General features: G+C 32.6%; 1 protein-coding gene across 2 annotated transcripts; it reads left to right on the forward strand.

The window, feature by feature from the left end:
- The first annotated feature begins 14,706 nt into the window (after positions 1-14,706).
- Positions 14,707-16,972, forward strand: LOC113775140 (two-component response regulator ORR9). Of its 2 annotated transcripts, none has more exons than XM_027319896.1 (5): positions 14,707-15,270; positions 15,402-15,511; positions 15,672-15,749; positions 16,189-16,259; positions 16,375-16,972. In XM_027319896.1, the coding sequence occupies exons 1-5, from the start codon at positions 15,165-15,167 to the stop codon at positions 16,718-16,720; spliced, it is 711 nt and encodes a 236-aa protein (XP_027175697.1). In that variant the 5' UTR covers positions 14,707-15,164; the 3' UTR covers positions 16,721-16,972. The 2 variants fall into 2 exon arrangements, with proteins under 2 accessions (XP_027175697.1, XP_027175698.1); XM_027319897.1 differs by having other exon boundaries at positions 15,405-15,511.
- The last annotated feature ends 1,325 nt before the right edge of the window (positions 16,973-18,297 follow it).

Genomic DNA, 18,297 nt, shown 5'->3' on the forward strand with positions numbered 1-18,297 from the left:
TGCCAAGTTAACTTTTCCTTTGCCCAGCTTTTACACTCTAAAATGACCTAGCGCGCGGCCGGAGAGGGAAAAGTTAATTTTTTAGCTACAGAATTTCGATTTATGGGTAAAGGGTACATGCTTCAAGTTCACTTTCATGAGTTCATCCTACTTATCAATTTTAAGCTTTAACAGAAAAAATGTGTGGATTTCCCTTAGCAAGAAAAAGGAGACAGAGACTCCAATTTTGGTTATACACAAGAAAAAGCAACTGGGGCATGCTCATTAACTGATTTAACTAAATATTGTCTCAAAAGAGACCATAAAAAGACCCTAATCAACTGCAAGAATTGACTTGCTTTATGCACAGTAAAATGAGTGGCTCGCTGGCTGGATATATATGGACGCAATTTCTCTTTCATTTGCTTTCTTTCATTTCTCCTTTTTCAGTTGAAATGATGGTAGACGTGCTTCCTATAACAAAAGCCTAGTTATGTCCTATAAGAATGAAATGGGGCATAAACGAATTCCTTTCTGCAGGGATAAGAAGGAAAAAATATTTTTGCGCAATTTCTTATTTGATGCAGGCCAAGAATAGGATATATTTACCAGAGTAAAAGGGCTTTTACTGTCATCACTATGTTACAAAAAGATGGATAAGTACATATAGGTAGTCAAGATGATTGATAATATATTAATAACAAACTAACAAGTGAGACTTTTAAAACAAAATTCAGTCTATGGTGCAGTTTTCGAAAATTTTGCAAATTAAACGCTTTTAAATTATGATTAATCTTTCCTATACTAACAGTATATGCACTGTCAGCGTTGGATGAATGACAATTATGCAAAACTTGAATTTCAAATTCAATTGTTGCACATATATCATGGATCCAACGGTAATAGTGTATGCACTGTCAGTATATATAAGATTTACTCTTTAAATTATGATAATTTTGTATAAGAACTTTATGCTTAATTGTACGCTCTATGAGTCTAGGTATATTTATACATTGGAAAAGTTTACATACATTGGCGATTTTTCTCATATTGAAAGTTGTTGTCAAAATTAAAAATTTAGAATAGTTAGTTGCAGTGTAATATCTTAAAATGATGATATCTTATTAAGAAAAGTATGAATGAAGAGTATTTTAGTGCTTTGTCTCAAATCACATAGTGAAAGAAAAATAAATCACATAGTGAAGCACCTTTTTAAACTTCTTACTAGCAGTAATATGTGTTTCTTTGTTAAGTTTAAGAAAATGGAAAAACTAGGGTTTTCTCGATAGCCATTTCTTGATATGTGTACACTTTTCCCCAGCTAACATGATTTGTCCATTATAACCATCTCTATGACCTAACAACTGGAATTAGTAGGTTAACAAATATGGAGTACAGCCTTTTTCTTGATTTGTAGAATCTCCAAGTAGATCTTCTTAAGAAAACAGTATTTCTTAGTTGATTAGTTTGTGGTTTTGCATGCTTTATACACTGTATCTATACGTTGATGACATGTATAAAATGTTTGTGATAAATCCTCAAATACTGATAGTTGCACCTTCCCACTAACCAAGGATTATGTAATGTTACGATATACTGATAGTTGGCGGTAATATTAATTCTTGTTACGTAAAACCAGACCAGAAAGAGCCCATCTTTTCAAGAACCCGTGAACATTTCTATGGAAAGTATAAAAATATCAATAACATTGTCATTCTTGCCATAAAATTACACGAAGAAAAACAAAATTGCACAAAAAAAAAAAACATTCTAGATCAACGTTTAAACCATTAAATACATGGTCCTGTTCTAGAAATGTTGTTCACCAATCCTATCTGGTCCTCCTCATTTCCTTTATATATATATATAGTCTAAAACGAATTCTTATTTGCCTAGTAAGCGAATTCATAAGTTTATGTTAGTGTAAATTGTATGTTTTTTTTTTTCACAAAGAAATTAAAAGAGAAATTTAAATCCTTTTGGCACAAAAAGGGCACCAGACGGCCATATAATTGCCAAAGGCATCAATATTTTCTCTAAATTTAATCGAGTTTCGCTAAATTTTTGAGGATTCTGTAGCTAAATTGAACTACTATTCTGCTGACTTTTTCTTCTTACTAATAGCTAGCTAGCATGGTTTGAGTGTGAGATTCGTTAAGTTTCTAATTTTAAGAAAACAATTGCTTGAGCTGTGATGTTAGCTTACAAAAATAATTGAAGTTGGCTTAACATGACACTCAATGAAGAATTCTCTCATCCACCTAAAATATATTAAGCTGCTTCCTTTGTTTAATAGTGCCATATCAAAGAAGATCTCAAAGTACATGTGTATCTCTTAAAAATATTGTTCAGGATGGAGGGTTCAATGTATATATCACCTTAGAGATGAATTATAAAACACAGTTAAATCACAATTAATCAGTACTCTAATCTCTCTCACGTCCACTAGTAGGGATGTCATGTATAGTTCAATAATTTCTTGTTAAACTTTCAGAGAAGATTTAAAACACATTTCTTTCCATCTAATCCACTTGTATAGTATTCTAGAAAATCTGCAATTAATTAAGCACTTGCTATGATAGTCTACCTAATTTAATTATTTAATAGTTAGACCAAATGACCCTAATAATTCAATTTACTTCAACCCTAGCTACAATCCATGATTTATCAGTTAATATTTCAGTCAAGGACCTCAAGATAGGACTCCTAAATTATTTAAAGATACAAGAATCTGTGGTTAGAATGGCTAATAATTCAACTTATTCAACTTCCATGTTGCCAACTGATCATATATATATATAAGTCTACTGGACAGGTATATATAGTATCTTGTTAAAAATAAAAATTGGAACATCAGCTATAGTTGACAATGACAAAATAACCGAATTAATATAGCCAGCTTGCAGAAAGTCAATCATTATAATACTGCTTGCTTAATGCTCCCATAAACAAATACGTCACCCCTTTAATTAACTTGCGTTTGATTCCTCAACAAAGTCTTAATCAACCAACTAATTAAGATACACAAATATGGGAGCACTAAAATAAGGGCTGACTTTCGAACTGATCAATGAAAGGTTAAATGTCAAATTCTCATTCCTTTGACACCTTTTTTTTTTTTTTTTTTTTTTTAACTGTTTGTCAAATGGATGGCTTGATCACTTTATTCCTTTCGAAATTGGCATTTGACCAACATCTTTGAAGCAACAAGCGATATTATTAGAAGAGATGCATCTTTCAATAATTATACTTAAAAAATTTGTTCGGGCAATGGAGAATATGGAACTTGTTGACGAGTGGAGGTAGGAAAACCGGTCAAATTTTGCTCTTCTTTTTGTGGTTAAAGGGTCTCCATTGGAGAGGTGTATAGCTATTGTAGGCTAATTTTTGGGAGATTCCATAGCACATAATTTCAACTTCAACTACTGCTTTTAAGGTGAGGTTCGATCACTTGTATATTACTGCTATTGCTTTTTCAGTTCCCCATTCCTTAGTCTTTTAGAGCTTAAAAAATTAGTTTTTTGGAGCTTGATCATAGTCTATTTTAAGTACAATTGACCTAGTGATGCCAAAAATTGTTGGCCTAGACGATAATGATGTTGACTACATAGACAACAATTGACATATCTACTACGACTAGAAAACTATACAACTGAACAAACTCTTGCAATTACAACAAGATCAGGATGTTAATTTTACAACCTATTATATATATTGGCATAACACCGTCAATTCTGGAAAAACATTGTTCAAATTAAAGTATCTGGATGTTGTTGAAAGAAAGATTAACATGCAAAACTATGCCCTCTAAGAAAATGCCACTCAAAGGTGTGGCATCCCTTTGTGCGTCTTTGTTCCCTAATATGGCTTTGATTTTCCAATCAACTCAACGTGTCACGGAGGCATAGTTTGCCATGCTTTTTACTTGGTAAAACAAACTTGGAGGTAATTCTTGTTTGTTTCACTTTATCATCTAATGAATTTAACTTTGTCTCAAAACGACTATCTCTTCCACTTAAATGTTAAACGTGACGCATTTTATCAATCTTATGCATGAGGGCATGAGTCATGTATCGTTTTCTCTTTTCTCCATGTAAAGAAGATTAACAGTAGTTCTTCACCTATCCCTTGATGATTCAGACATATAACCTCCTGATTGTAGGTGAATAGTCTTACTACTGAAGTGTACTTCTTCAATTCGTTGTCAAATAATTTATCGTAATTTGTAAAGCATCATAATTAGTGAGTTTTTTGATGCACAGAGATCACACCAGTCTTTTTTTCTTGGTTTTTCCCGACATCAAATCCTTTGCCTCCAAATCTATCTCAAAAAGGGAGGAAGGTAAAAAAGAAAAAAAAAAAAAGGAAAAGAAAAGAAAAGGGAACTTGGGGGGTGGATGGATGATGAAGATTTTGACATGGGGGCCCATATACCAGCAAATCCTGGGGTATATTGTTGAGGGGACCATATATATATCAAAGGGCCAATGTACACGTTTGTGTGACAAACCATGTGATAATGAGTAGCCTCGTGTAACTTTAATTTTTATTTCAGGTCCCAGCAGCTGATACACTTTTTGATTTTTTACCTTATTTCACTGGTTAGAAACTTTTTGAGTGAGTGAAACATATTATTGCAAAGGGCAAATCAAGACAGAAGCCAAAAGGAAGAGAGAAGGATTTGCTATCCATTTTAGACCCTCTTTGTTGCTGGTCTTTGAAGTCACATATGCCTTTGAAGAGAGCATGCATCGAAAAAGGAAAAGCAAAGCCAGAACAGTTGGGAACAGTACTAGAAATATTGCCCAGTTGATATAAGTTGATTGAAACTTTTTTGTATTGTCCCTGATGATGTAAATGACCCTGACAACCTTTTAAGACCATAAAAACATTTGATCCGAGATGCTTAATCAGAGATTATCAGTTGTACTTTGATTTTAAAGTTTTGAATGTCACAGTACCACTTTTCACGAATTCCATGAAAGACAATCTCCTCTTTTTGAGCTTTTTGAAGTTCTCGTTAGGTGTCTAATCTGATTAATCCACACTTTAGTCAGTACTAAATTAATTGGGATGCACATATATATATGTATATATAAAAGTTGCTAGAGATCAGTAGTAAAGAATTCTTTAAAAAGAGAAAACATTTATAAGCTGTGTTTGTTTAGCATTTGGTCTCGAGCATGCATGGAAAGCAGTGGAAATTCACCAATTTGTCAAACAGTATGTACGTCAAGGTCCTATTCCCATTCATTACACCCCTCACAAATAAGCTTAAAAAAAAAAGAGAAAACAAATAAATATATTAATCAATGGCCATAATTAAGTTTAATTTAATAAGATGGACAATAACTAAAATTCACCAGAATTACTGATGTGGTTGGATATTGAATATTTTGGGAAAAAAAACATCTCTATTTACGTTTTCCAATTAAACACCTTAATTTCTATATTTTCAATTAAGTACTTTTTAGCTTGCATATAATACATCATTAAAAGGATAATTGTGAATAATAAATAGAAGGTTTTTCCAATTACTGATGTGTCAGAGGAATTAATTTTTTTTAAGTTTACATTATTATCTTTCTCATTATATAGATAAACTCTGTATATATATATATGTGTGTGTGTGTGAACTACAATTTTGTCTTAAGCAAGGTATTTTTAACGTGTTGAAAGTATATGAGGAGGCTATCTTGATGTTCTTTAACATATTAATTTTTTATGCATTTTTTAACGTATGGTATATAAATTTATTAATTGAAGGAGAAAGTCACATTTATAGAAACTTATTTTCTGGTGTAATTCGTGAGATTTATAATGTGAAGGAATTTCATTTGTAGTCCTTCTTTTGTGCTTTTCACCATGCAGCTACTAATATGGTTCCATAGCCACTAAAAATTTTAGCAGATTCAGAAAACCTAAAAAAAAAAGTCATTAACTACTTGAAAGTATTTGGTTGTCGTTTTTACATGTGTATTATATTCTATTCTGATAAATGGAACAATAGAAATAAAATATTGACGAGGTCAATTATGAAAATGAGAAAATGACATGCATCATACAGCAAAGGCTAGAGTCACAAACCCGAATATATAATTTAGCTGACAAAAAAATAAATTTGGCCGTCCTACCCCTACAAGAAGCTTTGTCATCAACCAAATGACAATGTTAAGTTTTTCTAATCATGCTAATCAAAATTAGTTTAATCGATCTTCACCACACTTGGATTTACTCCTAATTTGGTCTTTGAACTGCCTCTTTTCCTGGCACTCTCAAATCTGTCTTGGTAATTTGCTCACTAAAAGCATTAGGTTCTCATGGCATTTTTAAATGAACTTTTTTAGCAAGATATCCTTGGTCATCAATGTTTATTTTTGAACCTAAATTTGTTTCAAATCACCTCTTTTTCGTAGCTAGTCCTAATGGGATGGGGAAAATGCTTAATTTTCAACACGATTTTTTCAAAGCTATATATATATCTCCATGCAATGTTCTTAGTTATTTGCAAATCGTAATTATCTGATGCAACGCGCATCGCATCGATGATTCCTGTTCGAAATTAGGGTTTTTTTTAATATAGAATTAACGTGCCTAATGTGTACCATGCATGTTAAACAGATTTTAAAACCAGATGAAGACTAGATAAATGAATTTAACCGTGTCATAAGTATTGAAAACAAGAAACATCGAATTCGAATAACACACTTGAAATGGAACAGTCAATTCAAATACCACATATGAAATGATAAATGTTCTTTCAAAATAATTATGTCCGGCACAAGATCTGGAGCTAGATTTATAGGTCCATAAAACATGCGAATGTTTACAAAATATTGGTAGGGTCAAAAGTGATCATGATATTTGGAAGCTGATCAAGAAACATGTAAAAGTTCCAGTGGGGTAGAGAAAAAACTGCTGGAATCTAAGACTGTTGCATGGGGCTGATACTCTTGTCCTGAACATGAAGAGGATAGCTATTATGTAGTGCCCTTCTTGCCTGTCTAAGAAGAGGTCCACCTTGATCAGTATCAGTAGCATTTCCTTTTATTAAGACAATCACTGAGACCATGTAACTGTATGATCTCATGACTTTCCTTCATCAATTTAGTAAGTACTAAGATAGGGACCAGTTGATTTTTCTTCATGAATTAATATGTGAAGGGAAATTTTTGAATATTGTCTTTCTCTTTTGTGTGTAATCAATTAATTATAGGGGAAATAGGAGAGTTGGCAAAAAAAAAAAAAAAATGCAAGATCTATAGTATGTTGGTTACGTTTAGGAGGTAAAGTGCAAACTGCAATTAACCCTGAATTTAATAGAGCAATCTCCAAATTTTGATTATCTTATTTTGGAGATTGAAAGATAAATTGAATGATTCAGGACATGTATGTAAAGATATTTTGTGATTTTCTTTTTGTATTGCCTAGGACAAGTGTGACATTTTAATAGTTAATTTATATATACTAGCCCTTTTTTTCCTTACTTTTTCTTTTTTTTTTTTTGGAAATGTAGCACTAAATCCATCCTCCCAAATCCAATCTTTTCTATCCTTCTCCTATACTTTTCTTCCCAAATAGTCTCTCACTCCCAAAAGAGCTGTTATTGTTCTCAAAGTTGAAAGAACTCCAAATCTATGATGATCACACTAAAGCATGTATACAATGATGTAACGACAGTTAAAGGCAAGTGTAGTTAAATAGATTTGCTTGCTTGATGGCATATTTAACGGAAAAGAGGAAAACGTTGGCATCCCAAGATTCAAAAAATCAAGAACAAAAGTTCACTTTTTGGCACAAGAAATTAACAAATCCAATAGTAGCCATGCATGTTAGTCAACAATCGGAAGAAATCTTTCCCTTGTGTGTCTTGAAGATTTATGCTATTTTTGATGCTTTGTTATCCAGCCAAAGTAACTTTAATTTGCTTAAAATTTTGATAAACAATGATGATATATGGGGCCAATGGATTTTCTTTAAAACACATTAAAGGCCAGCAAATCAACAGACATTTAATTCAGAGTAATCAGGTGGGCAAGAAAGAGATGTCAAGTTTGGTGAAGGGAATACGTATCACCATTTGAACTCACAAAATCGCCACCAAGAAGATCAAATGCGTGTTTACTAATTAAGCATGTAATTAAATCAGGAGAGATAAAAGCTTAATAGCTTAGGGATTACACAAAAGATTTTGCTTCTCTTGATAGGAACCATGCATTTCTTGGTCATTAACTCGAATGATTTGTTAACCACAATTTATGGGAAAATAAAGTTTAGTTTATTTTCCCCTAAATTAAAGTTTAACTCATTGATATGTAACTTGCCAAGAGAACTTCTTTTGGCAAAGCAAATGCAAAATAAGAAAACTTTGATAGAAGCTGAAAAATAGTAGTAAATTGTATAGCATCAGCACTTGGGATTCTCGGTTACAAGTTTTCTGTGCCAATCGAATGCCACCTATAGTATTGTGCCAGATGAGGACCAAGAATATGAGCCTCCCGGCAACGGTGCGGCAGGGTTATCTTTTTCTTTTTCCCCAGTGGTTGCCATCCAAAAGGAATCCAAGTGAAATTAGACCGGTCAGTTAATTTTGGTTCAAAGTTGTAGAGGTAGAGAAAAATTTTGTTAAATCAAATCAATTTGAATTATTAGAAAATTAAAGTACAAATAATAACAGGACACTTGGCACAATGTTATAGGTGGCATTAGATTGGCACAAGAAACTTGTAACCGAGAATCCCAAGTGATAGCATCAGAGGGTTTACAATCTAGAATCTACAGATTATGATGAGTTATATATACTTGAATTAATTATTAACCATATTAATGTTCCAAAAGTTTAATTGTATTGGAATTTCGTAACACACTTAAATTGTTAATTTCGGTATGATGCAGCATTATAAATCTCTTTCTTATATTGTTTTTAATCTTACCGTATCACTTGATAACCATTTTGTAACAAAGTTTCCATAAGCTAACCATTTTCTTTCATAGAAAATATCAATTTGGTGTGTATTTTGTATATCAAGAGAAATGGCTATAAAGGGATAGTAGTATATCTTTTGTATCAATTTTGCAATAATCTTTTTGGTTTTTACTTGCTTTTTTTTCCTTGTTCGAATGTAATTTTTTCTTATTTGAGGAGAATCGTGTATAACGAAAAAACTAGAAGTAATTTTTTCCTCGTCTTAGAATGAGAATTTTAAATAACCACATCTAATTTTCTTTCTGTCCTGCTAAAAAACAATACGAGAAAAACTAATTTGGGGCGAAAAAAATTCAATCACTTGAGAGCTAAGTCTTAGAAGCCATAATAGTTCTTTGTTGATATGCATTATTACCTTTAAATCCTCAATCAATATCTTGCATTATCGAAGTAAAATCCTTTTGACTAGAGTAGCTATTTCTAAAACGTATTATCCTTAAAATATAACGTTAATTGTAATATATTATATTTCCATTAAACTATCATCTTTTCCACTTTAGAACTTGAACTGTTAATTTTAGTACTTCGACACCTTGCATAATCAATCTATGCCACATTGTTCAATTAGGTTGAAAATTAGTCAATTGTTCTAGTATTATTTTTGGATGGCAAGTAATTAACTTGATTTTTCACGTCAAATTAGTTTTTCTGATCAGCAATAGACAGCAGTACTGCAGGCAGTGATCACAAATTATTATTGTTGTATATATCCTTCCTTGTAAAGGTGGCCCCTCATTCACAGAACTCTTATAATCTTAGCAGTGTGGATTAAGTGTGACAGGTTGTACGAGATGTATTATGGTCTGTCGGGAATCTTTGCTAGCAACAAAAGACACTGGCTCCGGATTACCTGTGATCTTGTGCCCAAATTCCAAATTTCTGACGCACATTACAAAGACACACACGCATACATATATATATATATACAAAGACACACACATACATAATATACATGTATATTGGTTTTTGTTATGTTAATCTCAGTGACTTATTTTCTTTTTTACTAGTTAATGTGATACATATATTGATTCACAAAAAGAAGAAAAAAAAATTTTTTTGGCAAAGAGTACTTTTTATGTGGAGGAATTTAATTGCAAATCATGATTTATTAAATTTAAGTTCTGAAAAAAAAAATTCGTTTATTAAATTTAAGTTGTCATGAGCTCGAATCTCATTGTTTGTGAGTTTTTTCTCCGACTACATGTGGTTTAGTTTGTAATAATTTTCAATTGTAATTCCCACTATTATGAATTCATTGTAGCCTTATACAAAAAAAAAAAAAAAAGAATTAAGTTGAGGAATTTGCAAATCATGATTTGCTAATTTGGGGAGAAATTTCATTCTTGGATGGTAGTTGAAGGTCTTATCAGTTTAGAAAATAAAACGATGGTGAAATCTTTTGTGCATATATTGAGAAAAAGGGCAAAATATATGATTACCCAATTTAGCCTGATGATGAACATTTCGTCGTTGCCAATAACTACTTTTTTTTCCTTGTTTTTTACTTCCATTCTGGCCAAAAGTAGAAGAATAATAAGAATCAGGAACGATTTTCAAATGTTCTTCCACAGTGTTGTTTGCCACTACAAGAGTGCCCTTTCACAATCAAGGTGAGAATAGAAAACATATCTTGGTGAACTTTGCAAAAGACTTTAACAAATTCACTGTTAAAGATTTAGAGAAAAATACATTCAAGTTACAGTTTCTCTCTTTGCTTTAGCAATTAGTGTACCCCACTAATAGGGGTTAACTCGCTAATCTATCAATTAATGTTCAACAGTGCAAAAAATGTGTCAATCTAGTCTAGATATGGTGTTTGACTCTTTCTAGATAGAAGTAGGTGAAGAAAATGCATTGATTATTTAAATTAAAGTTGGGGTTTGATACCACAAAGTTAAAAACTTAAAACGGTTGGTTAACGGATGTCCAATAAACACTCATGCAGGATTTCAGATGTCAATTTTCACAAAGAGTGTATATAATAATATATATCAGTGTCGTCTGAATATAGAGGTGTAATAATTGTGATTATATATATTCACATGATAAAGTAAGTATTATAATTTAGTTGTGCTAACGAATGATTAGAAAAATGCATCACTTACAAAAATAAATGCGTATTACTTTTATTCTAAAGTAATTAAGCTTGGAAACAACCTATGCTCATTCGGAACGAAGAACACCATTTGACTGCTTCTCTACTTGTTTTAATTATGTTTTACTTGATTTATACTCTTATTTCCTACTATCAATCAGCAGAAATCCCCATCAAAAATAAAGTAAAATAAAATAAAATAAACAACCTCCTACCCTTCAAAAGAAAAAGAAGAAGAAAACAAGCAAATAAGTTCCTCTTTGGTGGGGTGGACAAATTTAATTTCATGGCATCTCCCCTTTTCCTTTTTCTTTGGTGGATGTCATGAATGGTTTGGATTTTCATCAAACTTTCATGATATCAAAATCGGGTAAACAACAAAATAGCATAACAAGAAAAAGGAACAAGATGAGATATGTATGTATAAAGTTCATGTGCTCAAACTGCTAATCGGTCCTAATACAAACAAACGTTCCAATTGCTTCACAACAAAACAAAAAACAAAAGAAAAAGAGAATACCGCAAATACGAAGGCAAGTACAAAAGGTAGAGGGAGTGGCTCGTTTTTTTCTCTTTAACCTACTTTTCACTCATTTCCATATTGAAGTTTGTATTATGCATGATTCAAAATGTTGAATTAGTTAATTAATTGTCTTTGGCTGAATCTAACGGATCTTTTGTCATGTAAGGTTTAATCATTAGATTCATTTTGTATTCTCCTCTTCTTGCTAAAATGCAGAAAATTAAATCGAAAGGAGATGAGGGGTCTTGCAAGCTAACGCCATTCCGAATATTGAGTTTCCAGGAATTAGAGATCATAGATCAGAGTTCAGTAAATGTAAATCGTAGAACTGTGTTGTAATATTGCCGAGCTAGCATATAATTCTACGATTATGGATCATCGATTGTAATCTTACAAAAGCAAAAGATTATAGATTATATGCAATGCCCATAGTCAGCATATCATTAACTAGATTTAGCTAAGACTAATAGCCGAAAGTAAAATTTTAAAGTAACAAAAAGTTAAAAGGGCACGAAATGGCAAAATAAGGAAAAGTACCGTAGAGAATGGCATTGCCCCTTATAAAGGTTAGCTGAAAAACATCTTCTATATATGGTGCTTTAATTTCTAATCTTGTTTGGGTTAATGTGTTGCTCTAAACAATCCAATACTAACTAATAGAAGCTTCAAAAAGTACATATATGAACACAATCGTTGAATACATCAACCAAGAAAATAGTAATAATAATAATATGAAGAAATATTTCGGTCAAATTATGTCACCATTTTGTGATCTTTCCGTGAGTTTGCAACGTTGAATTGAGAGGACTTGATCTTGATGACTAAAAGTAGTCTTCTTCTAGCAAATCTTTTGCGGGCCATAGGCGTTTACGTTTCTTTCTTCATAATCTTTTTGCAAGACCAAAATATTTTTTTTTTTCCTTCTTTATGGGTCAACGACGCTATCTTCCTTTTGGTTACCAAAGTAATCAAGTTGGACAAGAATGAAAATGAAGTTACGTTCACATTCATTGGGCAAATAGTGAGTCCTGTTTAACCAAATCTCTCATTGCATTTCTAGAGGGTCAAGATTTTCTTGTCATCCTCGGGCCATGAGATCATGGTATCCGATCTCTTGATAATTACATCCATCTCATTTGATTACATAAAAAGGATATAATTCAAATGGATTTTCACCTTTCATATGTGACATTTGATTCATCTATATGATGAAGTTGTTCGAAAATTCTAAACACGTTATTTGACCATCTTCTTTTCTTTTTTTTTTTTATCGCATATGCACATGTTTTGATAAAGCCACTATAGTAAAGGAATTTTATAAGGACAAAATTAAAAGATTCACACCGATTTCACTTGAGCAATGCGCCGCCTTCCTAAGATTGAACAAGAAACCATGACAATGAGAGCCCCTAGCTAAGAAGAAGAAAAAGAGAGAAGATGTGTAATATATGGGATTGAAAAATGAACTAAACTACTCGACGAGACTTGAATCGTGTTATGATAGATTATATATATAATTTGGATTATACGCAGAACACATGTAGACATGTAAAAGATAGATTATGGAAGTAGATTATGATCCGTACTAATTGATACAGATGCCCAAATGAACAAACAAACTTTCGTTGGTAAATAGAAATGTCGTTTTAGGAACTAAGTAGTTGGGGTTAGATAACTAGCGCAATTACTTGCATTAATGGAGTTTGATAAGGGGATTAGTTGGATGGCTGTCTGAATCCCCAACTGAAGAGTTTATTTTGCCAGTACTTAAGCCACTTGACATGTGCCAAAATCATTGTATGGATTAATGGACTCATATTATGATCCCAGAAACAAATTCTGTACGTTTATGTACATTATATATATATATATATATAGTACTTTAAAATGATTTTAAGGTAAATAAATAAAACAAAACTTATGACCTTCCAATTGTTTGTAGCGTTACTTGCTTAAACTTGAGAAATTTTGATTGACTTGCTTCAACTGTAATAGAAAGTAACCATCTAATTACAAGTATTATTTTAATGTTAATCATTCAATTAATTTAGTCTAAATGTGCATCATATATATACTTTCAAAACACTACAAAGAAGATGATAATGTATGCAGCATTCACTAGTAATCTAGTTCTTGGAAAACATTTTGACATTCATGCCACATTTCAACAAAATTTCATTTATCAAGGAAGCTTTGGCAGGAAAACACCTCCGCTCATGCCAAAAGTACTCATTAGTTTTGAACTCTTTTCAAGAAAAGAACAATAAGGAAGCACTCAGGCACAAACACATGGTAACATGTATAGTTACCTTACTAATTATGTTTTTGACAGCAAAAATTTCATACTAAGGCCGTTGGATTCATTCTAAATGTCAATCAATATTGATTGATTACAATTGTGAATGAGTAGATATATATTTTTTTACAGAAAAACAGAGAAATTAGCGTTTGAAGTTAGAATAATTTTTTTGCATTGGATGAATGACAACTATGCGAACATGTCATGAATTAAACGATGATAGTGTATACACTGTCAGTGTATATAAGATTTATTCTTAATTTTTTTTTATGCATTCTCAGTGTATACACAAGTGGTATTGAATATATACGTAAATTTTTTATTCAATTTTTATCCATAATAAAATACAACTACTAAAAACTTGTTTCAATAAAATTATTTAGTACTATCATGGAATAGAATACCAGCTAAATACTAGGGAGTAAAAGAGAGATTAGGGACAGTAGGGGGGTCATTGAGAGAGTGAATGAATGAGACATCCATAAAAGCACAACATGGGATGGGGTACACAGCTAATGGCCATGGGAAGCAAATCTTGAAAGGGAATCAAATGAAATTGCCCTCTCTTTGCACCACTCCCCACCTGCTCAAGATATGGTAAGTGCACATGATTTCACACCAGGAAAAAGGCACCATTTGCTGACATCACCTGTATCTCTTGAGAGGATTTTGCTAGGCCCCACATCAATGCCCCCACCTACCCCACCTCCCCGCCCCTATTCCCCTTCCAAGACTCCTCATCTTTTTCTTTTTTTCTTTTAAAATTTTTCTTTTCTGCCATTCCCAATCCCAAAACTTTCCCCCTCTTCATCATATAAATGCCATATGGTTTCTCTCTTCACCATATTAACAGCATTAAAAAACCCATCTCCAAGAATCAGCACCCCCCCAAAGAAGCCCATGTTCTAGTTCTTTCTTTATTCATTTATTGCCTTTGTATTTTATTCATTTTTGATTATTGGTGGTACTTACTGGCTAGCCTTTTGCCATTGCTTGCCTTGTAATTCAAAATCAAGTTGGAAGAAAACTTGGAGAGTATCTTTGGATGAAATCTGGTCAGATCTTGCTTTGTGGGTTGTGGATTTTGGTGGGTCTTTCTCTCAGTACATAACCATAATCTTCCCCACCTCTTCTTCCTCTCCTCCTCATCTCACCTCAGCTCATACAAAGGAAACCGACTCTATCCCACCAAAACAAGAAACCAACTTTCTCTGTCTTTTTCCCTCTTCCTCCACCTCTTACCTATCTCAATTGTTTTGGTATTGGATATTGGTGACCAGAAATGGTTATGGCAGCAGCTGAGTCCCAGTTCCATGTTTTAGCAGTTGATGACAGCATAATTGATAGAAAACTGATTGAGAGACTCCTCAAGACCTCTTCTTATCGAGGTACTTGTGGTTTCTTGATTCTTGGAAGGATGAAAACAGAGGAAGACTGATAAAAAAAAGTGTTGTTTTTTTGTTGTTTGAGGAACTTTAATGGACTGTGGCCTTAATCTTGGTTGCATTTCTCTTATTAGCAGTTACAACAGTGGATTCCGGGAGTAAAGCTCTGGAATTTCTGGGATTGCTTGGAGATGATGACCACGGCAATCCAAATCAGCCTTGTATTTGTACAAATCACAGCCAGGTGATTATTCTTCTTTTATTTCCATTTCTGGTTTGTGGGATTTGTCAGCTTTCTTGGATTGTGGAACAAATTGAAACAAATTTGGTAGTATTAGTACTAGCAGTACTTTCTTTCATTGGGGTAGACTGTAATTTTTGTTCTCTTGCCTGGGATTTTACAGGAAGTGGCAGTAAATCTTGTCATCACAGATTATTGTATGCCTGGGATGACAGGTTATGATTTGCTAAAGAGGATCAAGGTATGATGGCATTCTGGCTTTGTATTCCTTTTGTCTTCTTTTATGCTAGCTATGCTCTGTTTGTGTCCTCCATATCTTTCCAACTTTTTACATCATTTTCCTTTCCTGGAAAATAAATAGACCTAAGCCCCTTAAGTTAGGCAGGGCAGAATTTTTCCTAACCAAAGTTGTGAGATGATGTACTCAATGTACTAACATGAAATGCTGCCCACATCTGTCCTTTTCATATGCCATTCATTTCAGATCAAAGAGAATCTGTGAAAGAAATCTTTCCCCACCTAACTCTGCATAATTAGGCGGTTGATAGGACAATTGCTAATTCTAGATAGTTTTGCCCCCTATGGTACCCTCATCATATTGTTATGCTTGATCTTATGTTTTCAATTTTTTTTGGTAATTACAAGTTTCCTGAATCAAATGTAATGCCTTCATATGATAGGAATCTTCATCTCTGAGAAACATACCGGTTGTCATAATGTCATCTGAGAATGTCCCTTCAAGAATCAGCAGGTAAATAAGAGCACATTCTTTTATGTAATTAGGGGGCGTGGAATGTTAGATATTTGAGTAGTTCTTGGCTGATGGTGAAGTTAATCCTTTGGATTTGTCTTTGTGGCATTTTCAGATGTCTACAGGAAGGGGCAGAGGAATTTTTCCTTAAGCCAGTGAGGTTGTCAGATTTGAACAAGCTCAAAACCCATATGATGAAAAGCAAGTGCAAGAATCATCAAATGCCAGAAAATCTAGAAGATCCAGAAAGGCCAGAAGGATCAACAGCAACATCATCACCATCAGCAGAAACTTCAGAGTTTCAGTCACCACAATCACAACCACAGCTAAAGCAGCAGCAGCAGCAACAATCACAGGCTAATAATAGTAATAATAACAAGAGGAAGGCTGTTGAAGAAGGGCTGTCCCCAGATAGAGCAAGGCCAAGATACAGCAATGACCTAACTGTGGTCTCTAATTGATGCCACTATAGTAAAATCCTTTTTTCTTGATTTGAGAGCTGATATGATGACCCTTTTTTTCTTCTTTTCTTTTCTTTTTCTTTTTATTTTTTTTCTTCCTGTTTTAATCATAGAATTGGTCAATACAACACCTAGTGAAATGTAGAGAAATGAGAAATGACAGAGGGAGAGAGATGCCATCGTTATGATGGGAGATTTGTACACATCTTATATCAACAAAAAGTACAAAAAAAATCCAATTTTGTTTGGTAATCTGAAAATTTGACAAAAGAAATCATACACTTTTTTGTTTTTTTTTTGGCTGCAATTTGAAATGTGATAACTGAAAACAGTTTCAGATTACTCCTGCAAACCATTCATTGGGGTTAAGACATACGTTACATTAGACAAGTACTATTTCCTTTTGTCTTAATTAGCTCACTGAATTTCATTTCCATGAGTTATTGACTTTGGCTATCATTTGAGGATAAGGTTCTTAGCTTTTTGTAATTCTGGGCCCGTTTGGCAAGTGAATTTTTTGAAGAGTGTTTGTCTAAAATTTTACTGTAACTTTACTGTAGAAATTGTAGAAAAATTTTTGAAGTGTGTAAATTTTTAGATATTTTGAAGTGTATAATATAAAAACTTTGAAAAGTTTTTTGTGGTTACTGTAGCTAAAATTGTTAAAAAACTTGTAGCAAACAAATTTGGCCAAAAATTTGCTTACCGAAAAAAGGCCTCTGTTTGGTCACCTGCATCTTGGAATCAACTAAATTAGCAGTTTTTTTTTTTTTTTTGGTTCATGTTTTAACCAAAATTTTGGTCAATTGTCTTGGTTATATGGCTTTTCAGGTTTGCTTTTTACATCTTAAATTTTCTAGACGTTGCAGAGTTATGAATTACAACCTCAAACGTTAGTTTAGCGTGTTAACTTGTCAAAACGTATTTGGAGCTTTTACTCATTCAGAAATCTTATCCAGAAATTGACATCACCAGCCCACAAGAGTTTTCAATTTCTCAACTGTCACCAGTTTGATTGTAATTAAAATCAAGATATTTTTGAGATTACTACATAATGGCTTAACAAACACATTTGAAAAATTGCAAATTAGTAGATAGCTAATTCATTTTTGTTAGAAGGGCTTCAATAGTCCCTCAACTTCTATTCATGATCTCATTGGGTCCATCAACTTTTGAAAGTGTCTACTAAATTCCTCAATTTACAAATTTGTTTCTAAATGATCCTTCCAACCTAAATAAAAGAATGTATAATTCAACTTTGCCTCAAAAAGTTTGATTCATTTCTATTTTCTTCCCCTAAGTTTGAAAATTAGGCATGTCAGCCCCTTTTATTAATTATTTAATAGTTAACTAATTTGAGTAATAAAAAATGACAATACTATCCGTCTAAAAATGTATATAAACTAGCAAGAAAATAAAGAATAACTCGTCAGCTAATAACAGCCTTAATAGTACCATATATTCACAAATTTTCACTAACATTATTATTTATTGTCTTTATTGTCGTCATTATAATTTTTATTTGATTTAAAGCCTAAAAAATTGAAAAATGTGTCGGAATAAACATTAATCCAAAA

Source organism: Coffea eugenioides, chromosome 6 (assembly GCF_003713205.1).
Source record: "Coffea eugenioides isolate CCC68of chromosome 6, Ceug_1.0, whole genome shotgun sequence".
Taxonomy (NCBI): Eukaryota; Viridiplantae; Streptophyta; class Magnoliopsida; order Gentianales; family Rubiaceae; genus Coffea; species Coffea eugenioides.

Excerpts from the sequence above, each read along its gene's own strand:
- LOC113775140 (XM_027319896.1), top strand. The coding sequence starts at position 15,165 with ATGGTTATGGCAGCAGCTGAGTCCCAGTTCCATGTTTTAGCAGTTGAT. Across the intron at positions 15,271-15,401 it reads CAAGACCTCTTCTTATCGAG|CAGTTACAACAGTGGATTCC; the intron begins GTACTTGTGGTT and ends TTCTCTTATTAG. Across the intron at positions 16,260-16,374 it reads GTCCCTTCAAGAATCAGCAG|ATGTCTACAGGAAGGGGCAG; the intron begins GTAAATAAGAGC and ends TGGCATTTTCAG.